Source organism: Etheostoma spectabile, chromosome 19, assembly GCF_008692095.1.
Source record: "Etheostoma spectabile isolate EspeVRDwgs_2016 chromosome 19, UIUC_Espe_1.0, whole genome shotgun sequence".
In the NCBI taxonomy this organism is placed as follows: domain Eukaryota; kingdom Metazoa; phylum Chordata; class Actinopteri; order Perciformes; family Percidae; genus Etheostoma; species Etheostoma spectabile.
In genome coordinates, this window is record NC_045751.1 from 3,613,215 (window position 1) to 3,625,276 (window position 12,062).

At 40.5% G+C, this 12,062-nt stretch overlaps 1 protein-coding gene across 1 annotated transcript; it reads left to right on the forward strand.

Moving 5' to 3' along the window:
- Window positions 1-7,659: 7,659 nt before the first annotated feature.
- LOC116669401 (fatty acid-binding protein, intestinal) lies at window positions 7,660-10,105 on the forward strand. The gene is made up of 4 exons (XM_032499229.1): window positions 7,660-7,914; window positions 8,301-8,473; window positions 8,812-8,919; window positions 9,029-10,105. The coding sequence occupies exons 1-4, from the start codon at window positions 7,848-7,850 to the stop codon at window positions 9,077-9,079; spliced, it is 399 nt and encodes a 132-aa protein (XP_032355120.1). The 5' UTR covers window positions 7,660-7,847; the 3' UTR covers window positions 9,080-10,105.
- The last annotated feature ends 1,957 nt before the right edge of the window (window positions 10,106-12,062 follow it).

Genomic DNA, 12,062 nt, shown 5'->3' on the forward strand with positions numbered 1-12,062 from the left:
CCCCCCCCTTTGTGCATTTGGGTAAGTTAGGGAAACAATACTTTGCTCAAAGGCCAAACTCGCGATCACAAATCAATAGACCTCTGCTGACATCAGCAACTGTCGATTATTGACAGAATATCGATACAACAAAGAACACAAAAAAACACTAGTTTTGTCTTTGTGAAGAAAGAAAAAGGAAAGCTTCAATTTCCCAGGGATGTACTGTATGAAAATGACTCCTTCAGGGCACCAGTCCTCCATCTTGCCTGCAGTCATTAATTAGATCTAATCAACACCGCAGGGAAAAGTTACTGTAACAACTAATTAGCCAAAATGGAGCTTCTGTAATGGGTAACAAATGAACAACAACAGCTAACTGTAGCAGCCTGCTCTATGCTTTATGACTCGTTCAGTCTCAGTGGGAGAGATTTTTTTTGGTGCAGCACCGTCCAGAATTATATCAGCACTTGGTTACAGTTTCCAGGGAATGTCTGAATATTAGGCCCACTAATAGGCTTTGAATGAGAACGTTATGTTGACTGAAAAGTGTTTTCAGATATATATTTTGTCATCGTGCTGTAGTAAAAACTTCTTTTTTTTAAAATTCTTTACCAATTTGGACGCGCACACACACACACACACACACACACACACAACCCTCTGCCAGGTTGCATGTAGTAAGGCCAATGCAAGCTTCCCCTCCAACCCCAGGCCTCAGAGGTCATGAGAAATGTTGGCTTAATCCTTTCTTCGTCCCAACACTGCTTCTGAGAGTCGAGGCAGGGAGTAAAAAAAAAAAAAAAAAGAGCCTTTGTTTCTCTCACAGTGCTGCAAACAAAAGGGGTTGGGATTGGGAAAAGCGTATACACACACCACCTGCAATTAAGAGCTTAGAGTTCGTCCTCTTAGCACAAAACCCTCGGCGACCGAGTGGAGGAGAGGAAACGTCAAGATTAGGTGGGAAGTGCTACGAGGGTATTAGAAAAAGTGGTGAGAATGAGGTTGTTTGTCACAGAATATTACTTACAGGATGCGGGAGGACAGTCACCTTACACCCTGTGGAAGAGTAATTGTGGACAATGTGAGCACTTGTGGCTATTGATGACGACTGAGCACATTAACGACCTGGGTTGGTGGTTTGCACCACAGTCCCACACATCATGATCAGGCCTCTGTTTGTTTGTCCATATGTTGGGTTAAGCCGATAATACGTGGACATCTGCTGAGAAAGAGAAGGTGTTAAGTTGTCATTAAAAGCCCCCAAAACACGGCTGACTCTCAATTGCACTGAAGCAATCCGTTTCTCATACAGTTAAATGTCTGATACATTAGTGGAAGCGTCAGCCTTGCGACGGGAGCCAGAAAGTCATCTGTGTCTAAACAGTTGTCGACTGAACTTTACTCAAAATGCCAACACGTGCAAATTAAAATCAGCCGAGGGAGATGAGATGTAATTAACATCTCTTCAATCAAGCTGGAGTGTTGGAATTATAGATGCATGTTTTCCATTCATTGCTGAACTCCAAGGACCTTAAAGGGCCGTTAAATTACAGTAACACAGACTGGTCAACTACTTTTTTGCAAACGTTTTGATGAGATCACGCTTTTCAGAGCAGACTAGATTCAATTCATATCAATTTTTATACGAATTCAATAAGAAAATGTATGTACAGTATAGGTAGTTGAGTGGATAGTGGAGAGTTGGTGGATATATAGTCTATATCCATAATGTTCTGCTTCAAGGTTGACGCTCTTTTCGCCCGGATGTCCGTTTACCTTACTCTTTCTTTATGTTGGAATTTAAACTCGAATCAGTTTCTGAGGACTATGGTTAACTGCTCCTCAGATCTCTGCAGGGTAAATCCAGACATCTAGCTCGACTATCTGTCCAATCGGAGGTTTCTGTTGAACAACTAAAACAACTTTTGAGCACACACAAGTTCCATCCTAAAACTCTGTACGGGGCTCAGCACCGCCCAAGATGATTGGGATTGGTTTAAAGACCTGCCAATAAACCAGAGCACGTGTTTCTCCCAACCTTGAATGCTGTGTGGGCTGGCCGGACCCTCTTTTGCAGCGCTGTGGAGGAAGGCCTAGGAAAGTCCAAAGTTGGCCATGGGCTGAGGAACCAGTGATTCATTTGCCGATTTGGATTCAGCTGTAGAATCAGGAATTAAAAAAAAAAATCTTCGCATTTTAAGAATTTCTATCTATCCATCCATCTTCATCCGCTTATCCGGTATTGGGATCGCAACCCATTTTAAGAATGTGCGATTCAAAATAAAAACACCACACATGTATCCCATGATTGCTACGTTTTAAGATGAAATGCTAAGTACAGTTTCTATATATTTCTAATGATGAAATAACACATTTAGAGGACTGTGCAGCTTCGGTGGGGGTCTGCCATCTCATATACAACAGCCCAATGACAAATTCATTTCATTTGCATTGCATTTAACCTGCAGTGAAGGCTTTACAGACACAGATGCAGACTTTTATTATAATATTAGGACGTCATTTAGAGACATTTAGAGTCTCTCAACTTCAGTACTGGAAATAGTTACAAAACCCACCGCTACATCCTATATGATCAGGTCAGTTGGTCTCCTCCAACTGAACGGTGTAATAACCACTAGTATTTGGTAAAGTTGCCATCTTAGCTCTCATTTTGTTGCTCCGTCGTGAACTCACTGGAATAATTAGCTGATGCTCCAGCCTCCCTGTAGTTTACAGTTCAGGCACTAGCAGTTGCGTGGTGTACCACTAGTGTTTTGTGGGTCTGCTCAGGGGGGGTGGCACTGCATGGCGCCCGGTCCCGGATCATTTATTAAACCCACATAGGAGCCATGCTGGTAGCCCCGGAGTGGCTGAGGTCCTGTGGTGGGTGGCGGCTCCAGTCCCGCCAGAGGCTCCAGGATGTAGACCGAGAAAGACGTGTAATCCCTCTCTCAGAGCTGGGACGCAGCGGCGATGTAAATATGGAAGGGCGAATGAGGGAGAAAAGGGGAACACTATTACCGAGAAGAAAGCCAACAATTAAGACAAGGATTTGTTTTCATATTATTTCACAATTGTAAAAGGTAGAATTTGTATGCAGAATGCTGTAAAAGATTCAAACCAACAAACTATGCAGAAAAGACTAAGGCATTACCAGAAAGTATCCCCTCCAGTTTACTCTTATTATTGTGGTATTCTTCTGAAGGTTGAAGCTCTCAAACAAATGGACCGGTACACATTCCTTCATTTGACTGCATAAATCAACACATTATCCTTCATTTGAGAAGATGTATTACACCATTCGCATTCGGCCTCACACTGGCACTCGCTCACGCGCTTTAGGTCACTCTTTCCTAATTTGGATCAATTATCCCATTTCCCTCCTCTGAAACAGTGTTTCTCATTCAGCATAATGCTCCAGCTATTTGTCAACGCTGTGTCGGGTGCTCACCTCTTCACTATTCATGTACACTCGTGTCAGGGTGCTGAATGCTAGCTTTCTCTGCTCTCCAAGGCTCATTTGAAATTCAAATATTGCCTCACTTCTGAGCCTCAATAATATTGACTTTCACATACTTTCCACAGGCAACAGGAATAGATTTAGGACAGGATTGTGTTTTTCCTGGACGGTACTGTATGCATGCATCTGGGGTGTTTGGGGCGCATCCAATCAGATGCGGCAGCCAATGCCAGGTTTTGGACAGCACTAACAAATTTCAGCCAAAGTTTATAGAAATTTAAGATTAAGTTATGGTTGTTATACCAATTTACCCAACATGACTTAAGTCCCAAAACTGCACCTCCTGCAAGGTTTAACCCAAATCTCAACATTTCATTTAGCAGTTGTACCCTTGTGTTGTCCTCCCGAGTCAAAAACAACAAAAAATTGACATTTTTGTCCCTTTTTCAGACTTTTTTAGTTTTCACTAACACCACCTTTCTACCATGGTCAATAACCCTCATTAATATAGAACTATACCTAATATTTGAGTTTAAAAAAGCAGAAATTTTGAATTATTTTGACTAATAGTTAAGATCAGAGGAACACACAAATGAGTTTAGTCAGGAATGAAATTGATAAATTGTGTTTGCAAAGAGCGTTGTAAGGATTCCAATCCATTTTTTATGGTGATTTGGTTAAAAAGAAAGTCATATTTCATATATAACCATTTTTTAAAAGGAGGGTTAAACAGTATTCAATTTCAATTTCAATTTCAATTTCATTTATATAGCGCTAAATCACAACAGCAGTTATCTCATTGCGCTTTTCATAAAAGAGCTCTGTGATGTTATTTACAGAAACCCAACAATTATGCATGTATGAATGTTGGCATCCCCAGCAGTTTGCAGAAGGAAGTAAAGTGGAGCCAGCAGCTTCGTCCGTGGTCCACTAGATGGAGTACTACGTCACTGAAAAACTTCTGTCCCAGCAGCAGAGACATGTCTCCAGTATGTCTCATATCATAAAAGGTTTATTATCAATAACAATGTCAGCTCAGAGTGTTGCATGTATGCCAGGACTGAAGACAAATACAATTTATAGTAATGGGACGATATTAGAAGAAACTTTCATTCTCTTTCATCTTTCCTTTGCATTTTTTTCTTCTCATTTTGGTTATACAGTATATTTTTTTTAATTTTATCCATTTAAATGTCAATTTTATAAACTGGTGCTTATGCCATTCTGTGTGTGAGTAGTGTCGAAAACAATCAAGAGAGATTGTCAACCTGTTCATTCTTTTTTAAACTGCAGTAACATATTGTTGGGTTGGAAACTTCAACTATTATTTTCATACTTGATTAATCTGCGAATTCTTGTCAAGATTAATTGAGCAATTGTCTGGATTATACATAATCCAGACAATTGCATGAATTTCCCAGAACCCAATGGGACGTCTATAAATCTCTTGTTTTGTCGGATCAACAAACGATATTCAGCTTACAGTGATATGAAGCTCAAACCCTCAACTGTGTTGTGTTTTTGCATAAAGAATGACTCAAAGGTCCTGAAAACCTTTTTGTTTTTTAATTTGTTCCTTTTTCTGAGCAATAGAGTCCTTTTATGGATTCTATTTTGGTTCTTTCTGAGGATATGATAGATGCCTGTATTTGTAGGTTTGTGCTCTTACTTTTCCTAATTTGTTTTCACTGTTTTGAGGAGGGTGGGGCTCATCTGGATGTCCGTCTGTGGACAGAAGACAGAGTTCAACTGCGTATGAATCAAAATCTAATGACAGTTGTGGGATTGATCCCCCCCCCCCACACACACACACACACACTGTCCCAGAGAGACCAATCACGCAACTCGGAATAAATGATCACTTATTTAGTCATGAATATTCAATGTTACAGTGACATACATTCTACTTCTCACAGGCTTCAAATTATTAATTTCTTATCAAATACATTTTCTACTGATCACTCTATATATATAATTATATATGATGTTTTCCAATGGGGTTGGTTTTCTATGAATGACGACATGATGTACACTGGAATGGTGTCAGATGGGGTGAGTAGAGAGAACACTGGGGCAAAAGCAATATGAAAAAAAGGAACATTGAACTAATTATATATATATATAATATATATATTTTTTTTTTTTTTTTTTTTTTTTTTAAACGGACTCATCATTAAAATTAGAATCTCATTAAAATTTGACATCAAAGTGTAACATCGGCTCCAGAGACACGGGGAGAATTCCCTACAGGCTGCACATCCTGCACACCATGGAAGTGGTTTGAAGGGTGGGGTGGGTGGGAAGGGTGTGGTCGTTTTTTTTAACGATAAATGTAATATGTCTTAATCTCAATATGCCATCACAGGCATCACAGTCTATAGTACAAATTGTAACAGATGAGCCCTACAAAGGGTCCAAAGTACAAAGTGTCTTTATTGACAGCAATGAGAGGGATTATGGCTTGGGAGACACGGCTGTAATCACACACTATCATTACTTTTTAATGACATTTACACTCTGAGATACATTGCAAAACATCCCATTTATGTCAGGTCATTGCCATTCGCACAGCTGTGGTCAAATTAAAGAAGCCTCTTAGGGACAACCTGACTAAACTATTTCAATGGTTACCCATTTATATTGCCGTGCCACCCAGAACATTGCCGTGCCACCCAGAACATCATGACTGTTATTTCTAGGCCTATGTTACCGAACACTGAAAGCTCATTAATCAGACAAATTGAGCACAGGAACTGGGTTTACCATATAGATTTATCCTCCAACCATCTTTTATAAACAACATCCATCATGGTGTGTGAGACAAACTGCACTCGTTCACTCGTATTGTGGAGCATGCGAGGAATACGGAAATGGCAGCAGTGGTCAACTGTGATAATGATGTGGCTAAAACATGATAAATGCTGTGTATGCGCGCTCGTTCAAGTACATTGATTTACCTGTCATCCCCAAGCTCCTCCTCTGCTAAAGCTGATGTATAGAATGGAAGTGGAGTCTTGTGGTGACTGAAAGACTTTGTGAGGAGTAAATAATGTGTTCAGTATTCTCTCAGGGTCCATAATGCAACAGTCCAGCTCCGAGGACACAGCTTTTCCCTCTCAGGAATGCAACTACAGTGCCCTATTGGCCAAAGACACAGGCTGAATGACAACAACTTTGGTACTCTCAAAGACAATGTCAGTGTTGCTTTTAAACGCACTTCTATCTCATTTCATGTATTGTCTACCTTTCCAGGCATCCATTTGTTTCCGTTTATCTCTGTGCAATATGAACATCTAAGTTCAGTCTTGATCTTGGAATTAGTAGTTAATAAAAAAACTTCCCTAACCTGGTCTACGTACTAGATTTTACTAACTAGACTGAGCATGCTCAGGCCAAAAATATAGGAATATTAGGAATATTAGGAATATTCTTGCTAAGCTAAGCTAACCAGGTGCTGGCTCCATCTTCATATGTCCATACGCACATGAGAGTTGTATCAATCTGCTCATTTGTACATGTGTGTATTTCCTCACGTGGCTGAAATTAGAATAGCTTTTATGCTTGCATGTCAACAGGTCCATCTCCATGTCAACAGGTCCATCTCCATGACTACAGACCCATCTCTTTCCACTGTTGCCAAATCATATGACAGTACGGTTGAAAGCTCCAGAAAAAGCAGACCTTAGGATGGGATGGTCATGTCAAAATAAAACACATTTGTCATAAAACTACAGTACAATAAGGTAAATGACAAAAATTAATATGCGGGCTTGAGGTTCACAGATATATGGATCACACATAGGCACATTTAAAGAGTCTGCTGGTTGATTTTCATACGCACACGGGCCCAATCTAAAGGTGTTACAAATTTGCAAACACGCTGTTATGGTCCAAATTTCTATTTTGGACAAATACAATGTTTTCAGTCGTACTATTTCTTTCTGCAGGGGCACTATTCTTTGTAAGAATGCCAGCTCAAGTTGACAGCATCAAATAGAAAGTCCTTTACGACTCATTTCCATGCCAGGCACAAACAAGGCGACAGAGAAAAGACTGAGGAGCAGAAAGGGGTTTAACTGACTGACTGCCATGGGCAGTTTTTCTTTCTCTCCAGCAGAACAGTGTGACGGTGTTTAACTGTGCCAGACTCAGCGAGAGGAGTATTTATTAGTGTATCCTTGAGGTGGTGCAGCAATCGCCCAACATTGACACAGTCTTTAAATGGCCACATCAGCAGACAGATAACCAGTGAGATAAAGAAGAGCATCGCCCGTGCCAGGCCGGGGAGGGTGGGGTGATAGCGAGAAGGGAGGGGGGGTGTATAAATGGAGGCCAATGGGCATTTACAATCCCACGGTCTGCTAGTGCTTCATCACCAGCTGCCTTCAAACCCCACAGCGAGCCCATGGCGTTCAACGGAACCTGGAAGGTCGACCGCAGCGATAACTATGTCAAGTTCATGGAGCAAATGGGTGAGTGTGTGAGAGCCTGTGTGTGTGTGTGCAGATAACTCTGAACGGGTCACTGAATTCATTTTGTACTTCAGCTCTGTTTTTCTGCTGTGGCTGGCCTTCTGATCTTGTTTATGAGTGCAATGCATGTAACTGTATCATGTTTTTCCATGTGGTTTGACATTGCTGCATGGGTTATTACACAATGCAGCGAGGTGTTGATAAGGAGAAGGTGTTTATGGTGCTATCCATAATAACAGCAGTAGCTAAACCAAGCTTTTTCTTTGGATTTGGACTCACTTGGAAAGCAGACTAGTTGGAAGCTTCACATACAAGCAGAGTCTGAGTGTAGCTTTCAACACATAATCCTCCAGCTACATATCTCTGTTTTTCTTTCCCTGTTTAAGGTGTTAATGTCGTGAAGCGAAAGCTTGCAGAGCACGACAACCTGAAGATCACCATCGAGCAGACCGGGGACAGGTTTCAAATCAAAGAGTCCAGCACCTTCCGCACCAAAGAGTTCGACTTCACCCTGGGCGTCCTGTTCGACTACAGCCTGGCCGATGGCACCGACGTCTCAGTGAGTGCTTCAGACCTTATCAAACCAGCAGCAGCTGGTCCAGGCGATGATTCTGATGATCATTTCAAGGCATGGTTTGCTTCAGGCAAATATGAGTTCTTTGTTTTTCAAGCTTGATAGATTATTCGCTAATGGGAAAGTGCAAAATAAGCCAACTAAAGCCAATGGACAGGTTCCAATGAACGCTACAGGGGGTAGGATGCAGCAATATAGTTGCTGGAATGAGGGTCGACTGAATATGAAAACCCATGGAACTCAATGTATACTGTACACAAATGTAACACACCATAAGAAGAGCATTAAAGAGCTTCTATCACCAAGTGTGTGTTTTCCACCAGGGCACGTGGGAGATGGAGGGTGACGTGCTGAAAGGCAAATTCACCAGGAAAGACAACGGCAAGGTGCTGACCACCACCAGAGCTCTGGTGGGAGGGGAGCTCGTACAGGTCAGTGGGTCCACATAGTATTTCATCAATAATACGCAATACGTGCATTTGTTTTCTTTACATGAATGTCTCTGAATACACTAAATCACCTCTCTTCCCCCCCCGGCAGAGTTACAACTATGAGGGAGTGGATGCTAAGAGGATTTTCAAGAAGCAGTAACCCGGAGTCTGAAGTTCATATTTTATATTATGTAGATCACAAGATGTAGATCTGTAGATCTTTTTCTAACAATAAGACACGGTTAAGTGTGTGCTACGTTATATACGTCAAAAAAAAGTATAGTTGACCACAGCATTGCAAAGACAAAAATATCAAACTTTAATTAAAGGAAGGTGCCACAAATTAAGATATTATATATTTGAGAGACAGCTAAAAGACAGTATAACAGGTTCTGCAAACAACACAAGACATCCATCGCCATGCCAGTGTAATGTCCCTAAGAAACAGTCTCAGCAACCAGTGTCCCAGAAATAGCTGAGGACTCAGAGAGTTTTTTTTTTTTACTTTGCCCAGATTTCGAAATTTTGTCACTGACATTTGTATTTCCACTCTTCCACAAAAAGAATTGGGACTGGAATTCCATTTGTATTTCTCCCTGCATTGAAAAATGTCATTTAAACATTCATAGCAGGACATCTTTTCAGAAATGATGTCCCAGTTACTCATAATAATCCACAGAGTTTTCAGAGGGACTACTTTATTGGTACAACGTAGTTGTACCAATAAAGTAATGTCCCATGGGCGCTGTTCATGTGTTAATGGATTATCCAAAGTAACAAACAAAGTGTTTCTGGTAATATGCTACTGTTTTCAAATGTCATTTATCCATGGTGTGAGCAATGCCAATGGGAGCTCTTCAACTTCCATGGTAATGGGGTGGAAGCATGAATACCTCAAAATCTGGGCACAAAATTATCAAAAGAAATCAGCATGATTAGATACAACTAGAGGTGAGTGAGACACTGTTTTTTTTGGTGTAATTTGGGCGGATTTGCACTTTAAATGTCCCCAACAGTAGAGATGGAGCGCAGCTGACTGAAACATCACCGTGCTGTTAGCTGCACCAGCATTTAGTCTGCACCCTTATAATAATCATCCACCACAACATGACGAATATTGGTCAAATTGCACTAAGGGTTCTCATATATTATATAGTCTGTAACAATAAAGCAGTTGTCATCAGTCTAATATTGGTGTACTGGTCTTTTTTTAAGATTTAATGAATGAATGAATGAATGAATTATGAGTCTGTTGGTTAAAAAGTCTCCAAATAGATAGATAGACAGACAGATAGATAGATAGATAGATAAATAGATTGACAGACAGACAGACAGACAGACAGACAGACAGACAGACAGACAGATAGATAGATAGATAGATAGATAGATAGATAGATAGATAGATAGATAGATAGATAGATAGATAGATAGGTAGTTTATTGATCCCAAATTACAGTGTTACAACAGCAAAATATCAGACACACAGCGCACATACAGAATATACATGAAACAATAGGACACAATATATGTGAAATAATAAATAGGATAGAATACAAGAACAAATATTTAAAATGAACACAAGTCAGGAATACAAATGTACAACTACTAAACTAGTATTGATAAAGATGTAAGATGTAAACCTATTGTGCATGTTGCACCTTGTGCAGCGGTGATGTCTCTGAGTGTTATCTAACACTCAGGGTTAAAAAGTTGTATTGCCTGGGGGGGGGGTGAAGTCATGTAGCCTCCAGGCGTCATTCAACTGATATTACGTCATCATGATCCAGGTCAAAGATCACGTCTCGCCGATTACATTTTACGAGCATTTAAATTGCTAATGGTTGTCTTGGATTCTGAGGACATCATGTCCCATGACCTCAGCGTTTCAGACTCTGCTTTAAAGTCTCTCCCTCACAGCACGGCTGCAGCCGCTCACGTGATGACAGCAAGGTCTTGTGCTGTCATGTGCTGGCCTTTGGGTGCTACTCTCAGCAGTGGGTCTGAACAGAGGAACAGAAAAACACACCAGGGAGATGAGGATTTCTCACATGATGACAAAATCAGTGCAGATATATAGATATATATGTGTGCAGTGAGTCTCTCTGAGCACAAGAGGGCGACCTGTCTCTATTGTAACTTTAGCATTGAACCACTAGTGTAGCTACTTCCGCACAGCATGGAAGCTAAAACCAAATTTCAAATGGAACTTTTGGACTAGTACCAAGAGGTTTTAGGATAACAAATACATAAAGATACTGATGGATGGATGAAACCAGGGTCTGGAGTAATAACTGTTGTTATGACTATGGATCTGCACCGAGTGCTAAAATAGTTTTAGATTAGAGATGTGGGAAACTATCTTTAAGGCTGTTTGTCCAGATTGGGAAATATTATGGAAGCCTATTTCTGCTAGGAAGAATTAAAAAAGTAGATGAAATGTACTAAGACAAAATGAGGGATTTAAAAGTCAGAAGTTTGACTCAACATTGAGATTTTTATCATGTCTAACTTTTCCTCATCTTTTTTTTCCGGCAGAAATTGGCTTCCATATAACAGGGTTGAGTAGAATATCCTCCATAATCAATATGTATATTCTAGATAATTCCTTCTAATAGACAACTGGTTTTCAGTGTAATGCATCAGACCGATGTCTTTTTATAAAACTTTACATAAAAACCCTTCAAGAACATCTTTTGTTATCTTTTAAGCCAGATTTGTCTTGAAATGATTAATCTATAACAACATGTACATGTTGTTATATGTTATAATTATACCATCCCGTCATGATTCCAGCATAAGATAAGATAAATCACAAATTTTTTTTTTTTTGCTGGATTCATGAAAGCCAATGCAAAATTTTAAATAGATCCAAAAATCCTATATCCAATAACTAATAAAAGAGTAAAGTTACTATCATCCTTACAGACATCCATTTAAACCTGGACAGTCTGAGCAGCAATCGATTGCAGCCCCCCCCCCCACTGAGCCCTGAGTGGCACCCTCTTTCATGAAGGTATAAACCCACTCGGCACAAGGCTAATCTGGCCAAGGCGGGGCTGCTTTGAACACCCGTTTGCCCCTGAATCCACCATGGGGGGGGTGAAGTCCTCCGAGAGAGCTCAGATGCCGGGAGGTTCCAAGGC